Source organism: Anomalospiza imberbis, chromosome 27 (assembly GCF_031753505.1).
Source record: "Anomalospiza imberbis isolate Cuckoo-Finch-1a 21T00152 chromosome 27, ASM3175350v1, whole genome shotgun sequence".
Lineage (NCBI taxonomy): Eukaryota > Metazoa > Chordata > Aves > Passeriformes > Viduidae > Anomalospiza > Anomalospiza imberbis.
The window spans coordinates 4,314,533-4,329,703 of record NC_089707.1 but is presented as its reverse complement, the minus strand read 5'-3'; the positions used below and the strand labels follow the sequence as shown (position 1 = coordinate 4,329,703).

The following is a 15,171-nucleotide window of genomic DNA, read 5'->3' as shown; positions in this document are numbered from 1 at the left end:
TCCTAAAACCGTGTGTGTTGGAAAATAAGGTGGGAAAAGCTCTCCAAGAGCACCGCCAAGGCCACCAAACCCTGTCCCCAAGCTGCCACATCCCCATGGCTTTTAAACCCCATCGGGGATGGGCACTCCTTTGCCAAAGCCACCGTTTCCAAGAGGAATTTTTTTCCCTGATATCCAACCTAACCCTCCCCTGGCACAGCTTGAGGCCACTCCCTCCTGTCCCATCCCTTGTCACCTGGGGGAAAAGCCCAACCCCATCACCCGGGGGTGCTGCTCCTCCTGCCTGGGTCTCACCTGAGGCAAGGATTGATCCCTGTCTCTTGGAATACCAGGCTCTTTCTTGCTCCACGGTCAGGGTGAATAAAACTCAGCCTTCAGCCCTAGCCCTGAGCAGGGCAGAGCTTCCCCATGCCCAGCACCTCCCTGTCCCGTCCTTCCCTGCCTGGAGGGATCCCTCGGTGCCAGGTGTCCCAAAAATCCTCTGCCAGACACCCTTATGCCCCATGATGTGCAGTGGGGTGAGGGGTGCTCAATCCCTCCTCATCCCTCTGCCCCATTCCCATCCTTTCCTATTCCCATTCCCATCGGGAACCCTTTGCTCGCTGCAGGGGGATCCAGGCACTGCTGGCAAAGCCCTGTTTTGTTTCAGATGAGTACCGCAGGCTCTGCATCGAGGGGCTCCCGGTCATGCCAGGCTTCCCCGGGAACTTCCCAGGAATTCCTGGATTCGGGCCCAACGGAGTCGGGCCGGGACTCAACGGGCCCGGAGGCATCGGCCCGAACGGGGCGAACGGACAGGGCGGGATCCCGGGGCTGCCCGGGATGGGCCCGGGGAGCTCCAGCATCGGTAATTCCCGGCTTCTCCCTCCTCTGCGAGCAGGGAGGCTTCCCCAGGGCTGGAATGCCGCTCCCAGCTGGACACACGGATTGTCCTGGCTCGGGGGAGAGCTGGGATGTGGCACCAACGCTGGGCAGGAGCTGAGCCTGCACACAGATCCAGCGAGGCGGGGTCTGGTCTGGAGTAGCTCCTTGGTTCCCAAATAGGTTCCCAAAAGCTACAAATAGGAATGGAGCTTTCCCACCACTACCTCGGTCTTGTGCTCCCCACCTTGGACCCTCTGACATCCCCTCAGAGAGCTCCTGGGGACATCCCAGGGCTCCCCAACCCTCCCTGTGTCCTCCAGGAACTGCACCATCCTGAGTCCTGGCAATTTCCAAGGGCTCCCCAACCCTCCCTGTGTCCTCCAGGAACTGCCACCATCCTGAGTCCTGGGAACATCCCAGGGCTCCATAACCTCTCCCAGTGCTTCACCTAAGGGTTCCCCAACCCTCCCTGTGCCCCCCCCAGGAACGGCCACGCTGAACCAGACCATCGACATCTGCAAACACTTCACCAACCTGTGCCTGAACGGGCGCTGCATCCCCACCCCTTCCAGCTACCGCTGCGAGTGCAACATGGGCTACAAGCAGGACGTGCGAGGGGAGTGCATCGGTGAGTAGGGGCTGCTCCCAAAGCTCCCAGAGCTCCTCCAGGCTGCTCTTCCTGTTCCTGGGCTCTGCTGTGCCCCACAGCTGGGGTTTTTCCCCCTTGCAGATGTGGACGAGTGCTCGAGCAGCCCCTGCGTCCACGGCGACTGCGTCAACACCCCGGGCTCCTACCACTGCAAGTGCCACGAGGGCTTCCAGAGCACCCCCACCAAGCAGGCCTGCATTGGTAAGGGCTGCCCCCCCCTTTCTGGGGGATGACAGAGGGGTCAGCAGAGCCCCTGGCACCAAAAAAGGGTTGTAGGGGCGAAATGCAGTGAGGAGTCCCCAGCAGGGCCGGGTGTGGGATGGGATCTCTCCAGAAGTTTCCTCTGCCTTGGCTTTCCTTAAAATTTTCTGGTGGCGATCAAGGGACCTGCAGAGTCCTCCCCAAGAACAGAATTCTGTTGGGAGAACTTCATTTGACAAAAGGGGGGGATTCTGGGCCATGTTGGTGTGGATGCAGGATTTCCAGCGAGGCTGTTGTGCCAAGAGGCTGCTGCAGGTGAGGGACTGCCGAAAACGAGGGATGGGAAGGGAGTGTTCCACCATGGGAACAACGAGCAGAGGCAGATTCCCATGGCGGTGCCCAAGCTTTGAAATTTTCATTTTCTCCCTTCCTGACAAAGTGGCTTCCAAAGGCTCCCCCGCTGCCCGGCAACGTGAAAAGATTCTGATTTCCCAAGCGGGATTTTTGAAGATGAATTCCCGTGTCTGAGGGCACCAGCCTGGGTTTCTCACGGGGGATGTTGAGCTGGGACTGCTCCTGTCTCTCCCTGCTCCCACTTTTTGGTGCATTCCCTGCAGACATTGACGAGTGCATCATGAACGGGGTGATGTGCAGGAATGGGCGCTGCGTCAACACCGACGGCAGCTTCCAGTGCATCTGCAACGCCGGCTTTGAGATCACCCCCGACGGCAAGAACTGCGTTGGTGAGGGTCCTGTGGCCTCCAGCAGCTCAGGGCTGAGCTGGGACCACCTTCTCCCTGGGGCATTCATCTAGGCTGTCCCTCAAGGAGAGGGCTGAGGGTGATGTGCTCCTGTGGGGTTTGGGGTGCAGGGGATCAGCAGGGTTGGGGCTGGAGCAGGAGATGCTCCAGGAGTGCTGGGGATGAGCTCTGAGCAGGAAAGGTGACCCTGGGCTTGGAGCTGATGCTCTTGGAGGTTCCCCCAGCACCCACCACCACAGTTTGGCCATGGGATGGGGCACAGGGGGGTTTGGGGCACAGGAGAGTCTTGCTGCAGCTCTGGGCTCCTGTCTGTGCCCCCAGACCACGACGAGTGTGCCACCACCAACATGTGCCTCAACGGGATGTGCATCAACGAGGATGGGAGCTTCAAGTGCATCTGCAAACCCGGCTTTGTCCTGGCCCCCAACGGGCGCTACTGCGTGGGTGAGTGAATCCCAGCTGGGCTCTTCCCAATCCCAGCCCCTGCCCACATTCCCGGGCACCTGTGAGTGCCTCAGGGCAAGGGCAGCTGAGAAATCCAAGGGTGTGGCCAGGCAGCTCCTGCTGTGCCACCTGAAATTGTCTCTTTGTGGGAAAATGGGAAAAAGGGGAAAGGTTCTCATGTCCTGAGCCCCTGTCTGTGTGTCCTGAGCCTCTGTTCGAGTGTCCTGAGCTCTTGTCTGTGTGTCCTGAGCCTCTCTTAGTGTGACTTGAGCCTTGTCTGTGTGTCCTGATCCCCTCTCTGTGTGTTCTGAGCCTCTCTCTGCATGTCCTAACCCCTGTCCATGTGTCCTGATGCCCTGTCCGTGTGTTATGAGCCTCTCTCTGTGTGACCTGTCCATTGTCCTGTGTCCTGAGCCTCTCTCTGCATGTCCTGAGACCCTGTCTGTGTCTTCTGCCCTCGTTCATATGTCCCAGCCCTCTCTCCCCATGTCTCATCCCTCTTTCCTCATGTCCCAATCCCCTCTCTGTGTGTCCCAGCCCTCTCTCTCTGTGTCCCATCCCTCTTTCCTCATGTCCCAGCCCTCTCTCCATGTGTCCCAACCCTCTCCCCATGTCTCATCCCTCTTTCCTCATGTCCCAGCCCTCTCTCCGTGTGTCCCAGCCCTCTCTCCGTGTGTCCCAGCCCTCTCTCCGTGTGTCCCAGCCCCCTCTCCATGTGTCCCAGCCCTCTCCTCATGTCCCAGTCCCTTCTCCTCATGTCCCAGTCCCCTCTCTGTGTGTCCCAACCCTCTCTCCATGTGTCCCATCCTTCTTTCCTCATATCCCATCCCCCCTCCATGTGTCCCAACCCTCTCTCCATGTGTCCCAACCCTCTCTCCTCATATCCCAACCCTCTCTCCTCATGTCCCACCCCCCTCTCTGTGTGTCCCAGCCCTCTCTCCGTGTGTCCCTCACCCCGAGCTCACCCCACTCCCTTTCCTGTCCGTGCCCAGACATCGACGAGTGCGAGACGCCGGGGATCTGCATGAACGGCTGGTGCATCAACACGGAGGGCTCCTTCCGCTGCGAGTGCCTGGGGGGCCTGGCCATCGGCGTGGACGGCCGGGTCTGCGTGGACACCCACATGCGCAGCACCTGCTACGGGGGCATCAAAAAGGGCACCTGTGCCCGCCCCTTCCCCGGCGCCGTCACCAAATCCGAGTGCTGCTGCGCCAACCCCGACCACGGCTTCGGGGAGCCCTGCCAGCCCTGCCCGGCCAAGAACTCCGGTGAGGCCATCCCTGGGCGTGCCAGGGGTGTTCAGGGGTGTTCCTGGGATGGTTTGGGCAGCTTGGAGAACTGTAGGAATGGGGGACGGGGGGCCAGACAGGCAAAAAATGAAGAGTGGGTGCCCAAATCTGGTGCTGGGATGTTGGAAGTGGGAGTATCAGGATTAAAATGCACAAAGTTGCAGCGCTGAGGTTGGGAGAGCTCAAGGAGAGTTTGGACAGAGCTCCCAGGGACAGGGTGGGATTGTTGGAGTGTCTGGGCAGGGCCAGGAGTTGGGCTGGATGATCCCTGGGGTCCCTCCCAACTCAGCTGATTCTGTGATTGTGTTGCATGAGCATAAACGGGCCTAGAACTGCCCCTCTGACAAACACAGAATGAAACCCTCGGTGGGTTGAAGCACTCAGCTCAGTGAACCTCACTGTGGGGAGTGTCCTGCCACGCTGATGGCTCTGTTGTGCTCTGTCCCCAGCGGAATTCCAGGCTCTCTGCAGCAGCGGCATCGGGATCACGGCTGATGGCAGAGGTGGGTGCAGGATTCCAGAGGTGGGTGCAGGATTCCTCAGGGACATGCAGGATTCCTCAGGGGCATTCCAGATTCCTCAGGGATGTGCAAGATTCCACGGGCACATCCCACCCTCAGCACCCTCAGCTGCTTTTCCTGGAGCGGGGATGGACCGGTGGGAGCTGTGCTAGGAGAGGCTGGGCTCTACTCCCCACTGTGATGGGAATGAGCAGTGGGACCCTCCTGGCTGTTTCCCTCCTCTGCTCTCCAGCTTCTCCTTGGGGTGTCCCAGGCAGAGGGAGGTGACAAACTGTGCTGCCAAGGGGCTGCTTTGAGTTCCAAGAGGTCCCAGTGCCAGCTGGGCAGTGCTTGGATCAGCAGGGAGAGCACCGAGCAGCCAGGCAGCCACAGCCTTGCCAAGCCTTCCAGAGGGAAGGAGCCAGAGGCAAAGCCCCGGTGGCTCCTTGGGCTCCCATCCAGGGCTCCGTGTCCTGGCCAGAGGCAGTCCCATGGGAATGATGAGACTCTTTCTAGCAAGGCCATGCTCTGGTCATTCCAGCCCTGCCTGGCTCCAGGGCTGCACTCAGAGCTCTCCAGGCTGTGTTTCCCTGGATGGAAGCAAGCTCCAAGAGCGTGGGGACAAAGGCCAGCAGTGCCTGGGCAGCCGTGGCCATCTGGCACTGCGGGGACCCTGCGGTGCCAGCACAGACTGCGCTGGGCTGGGCGAGGCTGCGGCTTGCCAGGGTGGAATCTCCGCCCTGGCACCGGGGGTTGGCTCCAAAAGAGCAGAGGAAAAGATGCTGCTGCAGGGAAGGGACGGTGCCCACCTGGCTGCCACCCTTCTGTGTCACTCGGTGCTGAACCCAGGGATGATTCCAGGGCCTGAGCTCGGTACTGGGAGAAGGAAGACTCTGGGATGTCACACAAGGACCTGAGAACCCTTGACATAAAACTGGGCTTATCCCAGCCCCTTATCCAGCTCTCTCCTCCTGAGCTCAGAGCCCCAGGCTGGGTCAGGACAGGGAGAAGCTGTGGCTGCCGCATCCTTGGACTGTCCAAGGCCAGGCTGGACAGGGCTTGGAGCAGCCTGGAATGGTGGAAGTGGAATGAGATGGGCTTTAAGGTCCCTCCCAACCCAAACCATTCTGGGACCCTATGATTCCTGCAGTGAAGAGCCAGGAGGTGGAAGGTTTCTGTCTTTGCATTTGCTGGGGTCCACCTCATGTGCCTCTTTTCCCTGTCAGACATCAACGAGTGTGCCCTGAACCCCGACATCTGCCCCAACGGGATGTGTGAGAACTTGCGGGGGAGCTACCGCTGCATCTGCAACCTGGGCTACGAGTCCGACCCCACGGGCAAGAACTGCGTGGGTGAGTCAGGGCCTGGCGCTCTGGGGGCTCAGGGGGTGCAGGGGGTGTCAGGCACCTCCAGGAGCTGGTGCAGCACCTGAATCCCCTTGAGCATCGTCCAAATCCTCCCCCAGCAGTTGAACTGGGGGGAGAATGGGAAGGGTGGAAGCTGGAGAGCTCTTGGGCTGGGATAAGGACAGTTCAGAGGGGAAAGGAAACAAGGAATCCATTCCCTGCTCCCTGTGGGCAGGTGTTCAGCACCTCCAGGAGAGCAGGGGCAGCTCTGATTTCTGCTCTGGGAGCAGGGACAGGGTCCAGGGAATGGCTGGAGCTGTGCCAGGGGGGTTGGGATGGAGATCAGGGAAAGGTTCTGGGATTTGGGATGGAAATCAGGGAGAGGTTCTGGGATTTGGGATGGAGATCAGGGAAAGGTTCTGGGGTTTGGGATGGAGATCAGGGAAAGGTTCTGGGATTTGGGATGGAGATCAGGGAAAGGTTCTGGGATTTGGGATGGAGATCAGGGAATGGTTCTGGGGTTTGGGATGGAGATCAGGGAAAGGTTCTGGCATTTGGGATGGAGATCAGGGAATGGTTCTGGGATTTGGGATGGAGATCAGGGAATGGTTCTGGGATTTGGGATGGAGATCAGGGAATGGTTCTGGGATTTGGGATGGAGATCAGGGAAAGGTTCTGGGATTTGGGATGGAGATCAGGGAATGGTTCTGGGGTTTGGGATGGAGATCAGGGAAAGGTTCTGGGATTTGGGATGGAGATCAGGGAAAGGTTCTTCCCCCTGAGGGTGGTGGGCACTGAATTCCCCAAGGGAATGGTGCCAGCCCCAACCCTGCCAGAGCTGCAGGAGCACTGGGACAACGCTCTGGGACAGGCTGGGATTGTTGGGGTGCCTGTGCAGAGGCCGGGGTTGGACCAACGATCCCGTGGGTCCCTCCCGTGACTGCGAGGGGGAAATTAACCCTTCCCAGCCCGAAGCAGCTCACGGATGCCACATCTGTCCCCAGATGTGGACGAGTGCAGCGTCAACCGGCTGCTGTGTGACAACGGGCTGTGCAGGAACACCCCTGGCAGCTACACCTGCACCTGCCCCAAGGGCTTCGTGTTCCGCACCGAGACCGACACCTGCGAAGGTAACGGGGCCGGGGCAGCTCCAGCACCTGCAGAAGCCACGGCCTGAGCTCCTGCCTGGGGCCAGCCCAGCTGGAAATCCCTGCTTCCCTCCCCGCCGCGCTGCTCTGGGCTGCAGCAGCTGCGCCTTTGGGGTTGTGGGGGTTTTACCTCATTTTTAGGGTTTTTTCCCCCCGTGGTTTTTAGCGGTATTTCACACTGGGTTCAAAGCAGAATGGACACCCGACCCCGAAACATCTGAGCCTGGAAACCAGAGCAATTTCCTCCAGGGCCACAAAATTTAAGCTTGAGGCTTGACCAAAATTGCAAGGTTTGGGGAATTTGATTGAAAGGCTGTGATTTGGAGGGAGAGAAATGGTTTCCTGTGCACAGAGGCCTCAAATATTTGAGAACTGGCACTTTGCACACAAGTGCCCCAACCAGCCTCAGTCCAAATAATTTTTTTTAATCTTCTATTTTTTTTTATATTGTTATTAGGGCACTCTATAGTACATGTTTATACTTAGAATTTATATATTTATATTGAATTTATATAAAATTTATAAATTTTTTTGGTAATATATTATGTAGTATTTCTTACATTCAGTATTGTATTATTCTACAATATTAATATATATTACATATTATATATTGCATATTATATATTACATATTATATATACAATACATATAATATAATATAATATAATATAATATAATTAATATAATATAATATAATATATAATTTCTATTATATAATATCAATAACATACCATATATTCTATATATTTATGATCTAAGATACATTATATTAGTATATGATATATTTTTATGTTTTATATCACATATTATATCACAATGTATTTATATATTACATACTTTATATATTTATATATATAATATATATAATATATATATCTATTTATATATATTTATATTTTTATGTATATTTATATATAAATATATATTTATATATTTTTAATATATTATCATATTTTAAACGTTATTGTTATATTTAAAACAATGTAAAACCCAATTTAAACCCACCATTCTTCACTCTCTGTGCTCTCACCTCCTCCAGTTTGTGTCCCCCCAAGGCCGTGTCCCTGTCACTCCCCCCAGTGACCCTTGTCCCCTTGTCCCTTTGTCCCTTTGTCCCCGCAGACATCAACGAGTGCACGTCCAACCCGTGTGTGAACGGGCTGTGCCGGAACAACGCCGGCTCCTTCGCCTGCGAGTGCTCCCCGGGCAGCAAACTGGACCCCAGTGGCACCATCTGTGTGGGTGAGCGGGGCCAGCTCCTGCCAGGGCCTGGTGGCACTGCCAGCGTCGCCCTGCACCGTCACCCGGCCTGGCACAGGGACAGGAATTCCAGAGGGCAGGGCTGGATGGGATGCTGGGGAGGAATTCCTGGCTGGGAGGGTGCTGGGGCCCTGGGATGGATTTCCCAGAGCAGCTGTGGTTGGCCCTGGGTCCCTGGCAGTGTCCACGGCCAGGTTGGAGCACCTTGGGATCAGGGAAGGTGTCCCCGTGGCTCTGGGGACCAGCCCGGTTTGTGGGAACAGCCACATCCTAAGGGATCAGTGACTCCCAGGAGCAGTGGGGAGGGATAGCTCCTCTCAGGGCTTCCACGCCGTGGGGTGAGGGCACGGGGCAGCCCCTGAGCCCCCGCTGTGTCCCTGCAGACAGCATGAAAGGCACCTGCTGGCTCAACATCCAGGACGGGCGCTGCGAGGTCAACATCAACGGGGCCACGCTGAAATCCGAGTGCTGTGCCACCCTGGGGGCAGCCTGGGGCAGCCCCTGCGAGCGCTGCGAGATCGGTGAGGCTCTGCCCGGCTCCGGCATTCCCGAGGAAATGCTGCAGTTGGCATGGAGATCAGGAACAGGGAGAAATCCCCAAAGGGTGGTCGGGCACTGCCAACGCTCTCAGGGACAGGGTGGGGTTGGTGGGGTGTTGTGAAGGGTCAGGAGTTGGGCTGGATGATCCTGTGGGTCCCTCCCAGCTCTGGATGTTCCATGATTCTGTGGGAAAGCTGGAAGGGTTTCCATGCTGACATCCCTGTCCCTTGCAGACACCGCCTGTCCCCGGGGGTACGCCCGCATGAAGGGGGTCACCTGTGAAGGTAAAGTGCTGCAGGAATGGAAAACTGCTTTTCTTGGGAATGTGGTCACTGTTCTCCTGCCTCTCCGAGTCTTGGGAGGGGAGCATCTGGCCCTTTGTCTGTCTGTCTGTGAATCTGTATGTCTGTCTCTGTGTGTCTGTGTGTATGTCTGTGTGTGTGTGTCTGTGTCTTTCTGTCTGTCTGTGTGTCTCTCTGTCTGTGTGTCTCGCTGTCTGTCCATGTGTCTGTGCCCAGATCCTGGCTCCTTTCTGCCCAGTTTTCCTGGGTAAATTGCCACTTGGAGCCCGATAAACAGCTCTGGGCTCCTCCTAGCTCCTCCAGGAGCCCCTTGAAGCCCCCCTGGCCGTGTCCCCGAGCCATCCCTCACCTTGTCCCACCCCACAGATGTGAACGAGTGCGAGGTGTTCCCGGGCGTGTGCCCCAACGGGCGCTGCGTGAACTCGGCCGGCTCCTTCCGCTGCGAGTGCCCCGAGGGGCTGACCCTGGATGGCACTGCCAGGACCTGTGTGGGTAAGGACACCTCCTCTGCCTGGATCCTGCCCTCCCAGGAGCTCCCTCCCCACCAGAAATTCTTGGGAATTGAGTCATACCTGAAAGACCCCAAAAAAACCTCCCAGCTGTACCAGAGTTTTGTGTCCCCAAGTCCAACCATTGTCCTTCTTGGGTGGGCTTCAGGAGTAGCCAAATAACCTCAGGGGTTAAAGCAGCCCAGCAGCCCTAAAAAAACCCCAGTGCCACCCTTCTGCCCTTTGTAGGGGCCACCTGTGCTCGCACCACCGCGTTTAAGAAAAGCCTGGATGTGGCACTCGGTGCCACGGTCTGGGTGACAAGCTGCTGTTGGGACTCCGTGACCTCAAAGCTCTTTCCCAACCTAAATTCTGGGATTCCGTGAAGCTCCGTCCTCTGGCCCTGTTGCCATGCTATGGAACCCCTCCCAAAAAAGCTCTTCCCACCCACGTGGGCTCAGTTTGGAGAACACCCCCCCCCAGCCAAAGCCGCGCGCAGCCCACGGCAGGCGGCAAGGCCGCGCGCGCGTGCCGGGGGCTGAGGCGCGCTGTGTCCCCAGACGTGCGGGTGGAGCAGTGCTACATGCGCTGGGACGAGGACGAGTGCACGGAGCCGCTGCCCGGCAAGTTCCGCATGGACATGTGCTGCTGCTCCGTGGGCTCGGCCTGGGGCTCCGACTGCGAGGAGTGTCCCCGCGCGGGCTCCGCCGAGTACAAGGCGCTGTGTCCCCGCGGGCCCGGCTTCGCCAACCGCGGCGACGTGCTCTCGGGACGGCCCTTCTACAAAGGTGAGGGGGAACCGGGGGCTGCTGGGGCTGAGAGCTGGGTTTGGCACCTCTCAGTCTGAGCTGGGGGGGGTTCATGGAGAGCCCACCTCGCTGGATGTCTCTGGTGCCCCCTCAGATGTGAATGAGTGCAAGGTGTTCTCCGGGCTGTGCACCCACGGCACCTGCAGGAACACCATCGGCAGCTTCAGGTGCATCTGCGGCAATGGCTTTGCTCTGGATGCTGAGGAGAGGAACTGCACAGGTGAGGGACCCCCCGCTCTGGGCTGTTCCTGCTGCTTTTGGGGGGCTCAGCGGGATGGGGTTGCCCAGAGGAGTCCCGGCTCTTATCTAAGGTCATGGGGAGGAGCCACGGGCAGGAGCACGAGCATCACGGCCAGGTTGGATGGGGTTTGGAGCAGCCTGGGGTAGTGGAAGGTGTCCCTGGGTGGGATTTAAGGTCCCTCCAACCCAAACCACCGTGGAATTCCATGATTCCACAAGGCTCCTCCTGCCTGTGGGGTGAAGGCTCAGCCGTGCCCCAGGGAGCAGCGGAACTGCAGCCTCTCCAAGGATGGGGGGTTGCTTTGCCTGCTGATCCCTGGTGTGCTGTGCAAGGCAGCCCAGTGCTGGCTCGGGCCCTGCTGGTGGCCTGTCCTGCCCCACGGCCTGTCCTTGTCCCCAGACATCGACGAGTGCCGCATCTCCCCTGACCTGTGTGGCCACGGCTCCTGCGTGAACACCCCGGGCAGCTTCGAGTGCGAGTGCTTCGAGGGCTACGAGAGCGGCTTCATGATGATGAAGAACTGCATGGGTGAGTGGGGCTGAGCCCCCAAGGGCACCTCCTGACCCTCCTGGGACAGGGCTGGGCCCGGGGACAGGGCAGGGCACAGCCAGAGCTGCCCAGCTCCCCGAACACTGCATGGATCAAGTTCTCCATGAGGAGCTCTGGGACACCCTGTGCCCCTTTCCACCCTCTCAGTTCTAGGGGCTCCTTTCACCTGCCCTTTTAACCTGCCTTTATCCTCACACAGTTCCTTACAGCTCCTCCCGTCTGCCCAAGGCTTGTTTTCATTCTGTCAGAGTCTCATCTGTTTTCAATTGAATAATTCTTGTTTGGAGCTTAAAAAAATCCCATCAGTGACCTCAGTACCTCAGTTTGTCTCCAACAGCTCAGCCAGACTCTTGCTGTCCTCTAATTCCTGGCATTCCACGTTCCTCTCCTCTGTCCAGCCAGACTCACTTGTCTCACTGACCTGCTCTTAATATTCTGCTTTGGCTTGGACTTTCAAACCACTTCAAGCCATGATTCAACACCATTTATTTATTTTTCATGTTTTATTCTCTGTGCTCTTTAAAATAAATCACTGCCCCTGGCAGGGGCCTTGTCTTTCCTGTACAACTTGTAGCGTGGGTTTCCACAGCTCCCACTGATCATCCTCCTCCTTCTGCTCCATTTCTGGGACACTGGGAATGTCACAGTCCTCACCCATGACCTGCTGCCTTCTTGCAGTAGTCAGATTTCTAATCTTTATAGAAGGATATAAATTTCATTGTTCTGTTTTTAAATTTAATGCTCACTCTTACTTGTCCAATTCCACTTTATCCTTTTTTTCTGGGTGACAGGGAGCTGAGTCATCTCACCCCAGAGGGGGTGGTGACGTTTTGTCATTGCCTGTGGTCAAGGATTAACTTCTTCCCACCTGTGTTTGGCAAAAGAATTTGGCTTCAGCCTCCAGAGGGAGGAATTCTTTCCAGCCTGGGGCAGAGAACAGCACCAGCAGTGAAAAAGCAGCCTGGGATTCACCAGGAACAGGCTCCCACTGCTCTGAGGGTGTTTGGTAGGGACCTGTCACCCCCATTTTCAGGTGTATCTCAGCCCTCTTTACCTGAAAATCTCATCAGTGTTTTATCCAAATCAGGGAAAATAACCCATTCTTAACGTCAAGGAAAATAAACATGAGATGAAAATGAGGGTTTTTTTAAAATATATCCAACCTGAGTCCCTTTCTCTGCTGTCACTGAGGGGCTCTTGGGTTCTGCTGAGGTCGTGGCACAAGCTGGGATTTGCCAGCATTCAGACTCCAACCAGGAGACCACTGGAGCCAAGCCCAGCTTTCCCTGCCCTGTTAACTGTGTGATATTCCCTGTTCTGGGACCCTGCACTCCCTGCCCTGTTAACTGTGTGATATTCCCTCTTCTGGGACCCTGCACTCCCTGCCCTGTTAACTGTGTGATATTCCCTGTTCTGGGACCCTGCACTCCCTGCCCTGTTAACTGTGTGATATTCCCTGTTCTGGGACCCTGCACTCCCTGCCCTGTTAACTGTGTGATATTCCCTGTTCTGGGACCCTGCACTCCCTGCCCTGTTAACTGTGTGATATTCCCTGTTCTGGGACCCTGCACTCCCTGCTCTGTTAACCCTGTGATATTCCCCGTTCTGGGATGTTCCTCCAGCGGAGAAGCCTCTGGAAGGCACCAATCCCATTTTCCCGTGCAGACATCAACGAGTGCGAGCGGGATCCGCTGCTGTGCCGGGGCGGGATCTGCATGAACACCGACGGCAGCTTCGAGTGCATCTGCCCCCCTGGGCACGAGCTGACAGCTGAGGGCAACACCTGCATTGGTGAGGGGCACAGCAGGGAAATCCCACAGGCAGAGCTCCTGCAGGGCTCTGGGTATCTCCTTCCCATCCTGTACATCCCATCCCTGGAGGTGGCCAAAGGCTTGGAGCAGCCTGGGCTAGGGGAAGGTGTCCCTGCCCGTGTCCCTGCCCATGGATGATCCTTAAGGTCCCTCCCACCCAAAGCCTTCTGTGCTTCCATGACAAGTGGGTCCAGCTCATCCAAGAGGAGCTCATTCCAAAACCAAGAGCTCGTCCAGACCAAGCGCATTCCCAGGGTTTTGTTACATTGATGTTGTTCATTTATTTTGCTGCTCCCTTTGACCAGTGGGACAAATCCAGTTTGGACACCCAGGGGTGGGCACCAGAGGATGGCCTGAGCAGGGCTGGCTGCTCCAAGTGCTCTTGTCCCCTCAGACATCAACGAGTGCTCCCTCAGTGACAACCTCTGTCGCAACGGGCGCTGTGTCAACGTCATCGGCACCTACCAGTGCTCCTGTGACTCTGGCTTCCAGGCCACGCCGGACAGGCAGGGCTGTGTCGGTGAGTGTTCCTCCAAGTGGTCCTTCCAGAACCTTGGGATGAGCCCAGAACCCTCCCGGGCTCGTGTGTGTTGTGTTCAGAGGGTAAAGTGTCGCTATTGGACACGAAATGAGAACACAGGAACTTGGTAAGTTCAAAGGAGAAAAAGAGCCAGTTTTATTCGAACATCTGGTATTTATAGAATTCCAAAGGTGACCGTGGATTGGAGGATGGGATTACCGCCTCTCCAACCGCACTGGTCCAAAGATCAATCCATCATTTCTCTCCACCCACAGAGAAATATGTAAACTATTCTATTTATACATGACATTGTGTGAGAACTCTGACTCTCAAATATGTAAACATTATCATAAGGCTAAAGAAGTTTTATGAGAACTTTAAAACTTTCAAAAGAACTATAAAAGAAAACACTTTTAAAAACCAGGGCAACAGTAAAGCAAAGGGGAAATGTCCTGGATGGGTGACACTCAAACCTGTGCTGCTGGCAAGGGACTGTCACCAGCTGTGAGGGCACTGCCAGGGGCTGGGCAGAAGGAATGAGGTGTTTTCTTGTGGCTGGGGGAGGTTGTGTCCTCTTCTCCCACCCAAACTGCTGCCTGGGCTCTCGTCTGTGCAGGGCCAGGGGTTGGGCTGGATCCCTGTGGGTCCCTCCCAACTCAGGGCGCTGTGTGGTTGTCCCCAGACATCGACGAGTGCACCATCACCAACGGGGGCTGTGACACCCACTGCTCCAACTCCGAGGGCAGCTACGAGTGCAGCTGCAGCGAAGGCTACGCCCTGATGCCAGACAAGAGGTCCTGTGCAGGTCAGTGGCCACCTTGGCTCTTGCAGGTGCTGCCCCAGGGACTCTCTGTGTCCCCCACAGTTGGCTCCATGATGAGGGAGTCACATTTTTAAGTCCCTTCCAGAGAAAGGATTTTTCTCTGGATGGAAGATTTTGCTTTGCACTGCCACATCCAGCCACTCACAATTTGGGATTTCCTCCTGCCCCTTCGTGCTCCAGCATTCACTGTGTTCACCTTGGCATGGTCTTCTCTCTGCAGATATTGATGAGTGTGAGGATAACCCCGACATCTGTGACGGGGGGCAGTGCACCAACATCCCCGGGGAGTACCGCTGCCTCTGCTTCGACGGCTTCATGGCATCCCTGGACATGAAGACCTGCATTGGTGAGGCCCTAGCTGTGCCCTGGCCGTGTCCCAGCTCTGCATGCTGTCCCCAGAGCCACACCGGGGTCCTAGGGGTGTCCCATGGCTGGCTTTGTCCTGCAGATGTGAACGAGTGCGACCTCAACCCCAACATCTGCCTGCACGGCGAGTGTGAGAACACCAAGGGCTCCTTCATCTGCCACTGCCAGCTGGGCTACTTCGTCAAGAAGGGAACCACAGGCTGCACAGGTGGGAGCTGGAGCTGGGGCTGCCAGTGAGAAAAAACAGGAAACCCCTCCCA

The 15,171-nt window shown here is 56.6% G+C and overlaps 1 protein-coding gene across 2 annotated transcripts in view; it reads left to right on the top strand.

Moving 5' to 3' along the window:
* Nucleotides 1-15,171, top strand: part of LOC137462947 (fibrillin-2-like) — a 76,990-nt gene that overhangs the window by 37,642 nt on the left and 24,177 nt on the right. For both annotated transcript variants that reach the window (XM_068173802.1, XM_068173801.1), the window contains 21 exons: nucleotides 650-847; nucleotides 1,349-1,492; nucleotides 1,595-1,714; nucleotides 2,332-2,457; nucleotides 2,797-2,919; nucleotides 3,912-4,187; nucleotides 4,658-4,711; nucleotides 5,935-6,060; nucleotides 7,059-7,184; nucleotides 8,325-8,444; nucleotides 8,846-8,983; nucleotides 9,236-9,286; nucleotides 9,671-9,796; nucleotides 10,353-10,580; nucleotides 10,696-10,821; nucleotides 11,242-11,370; nucleotides 13,057-13,182; nucleotides 13,597-13,722; nucleotides 14,405-14,527; nucleotides 14,766-14,891; nucleotides 14,994-15,119. In XM_068173802.1, coding sequence (XP_068029903.1) covers nucleotides 650-847; nucleotides 1,349-1,492; nucleotides 1,595-1,714; nucleotides 2,332-2,457; nucleotides 2,797-2,919; nucleotides 3,912-4,187; nucleotides 4,658-4,711; nucleotides 5,935-6,060; nucleotides 7,059-7,184; nucleotides 8,325-8,444; nucleotides 8,846-8,983; nucleotides 9,236-9,286; nucleotides 9,671-9,796; nucleotides 10,353-10,580; nucleotides 10,696-10,821; nucleotides 11,242-11,370; nucleotides 13,057-13,182; nucleotides 13,597-13,722; nucleotides 14,405-14,527; nucleotides 14,766-14,891; nucleotides 14,994-15,119 — 2,838 coding nt within the window. The remainder of the gene's footprint in view (nucleotides 1-649; nucleotides 848-1,348; nucleotides 1,493-1,594; nucleotides 1,715-2,331; nucleotides 2,458-2,796; nucleotides 2,920-3,911; nucleotides 4,188-4,657; nucleotides 4,712-5,934; nucleotides 6,061-7,058; nucleotides 7,185-8,324; nucleotides 8,445-8,845; nucleotides 8,984-9,235; nucleotides 9,287-9,670; nucleotides 9,797-10,352; nucleotides 10,581-10,695; nucleotides 10,822-11,241; nucleotides 11,371-13,056; nucleotides 13,183-13,596; nucleotides 13,723-14,404; nucleotides 14,528-14,765; nucleotides 14,892-14,993; nucleotides 15,120-15,171) is intronic.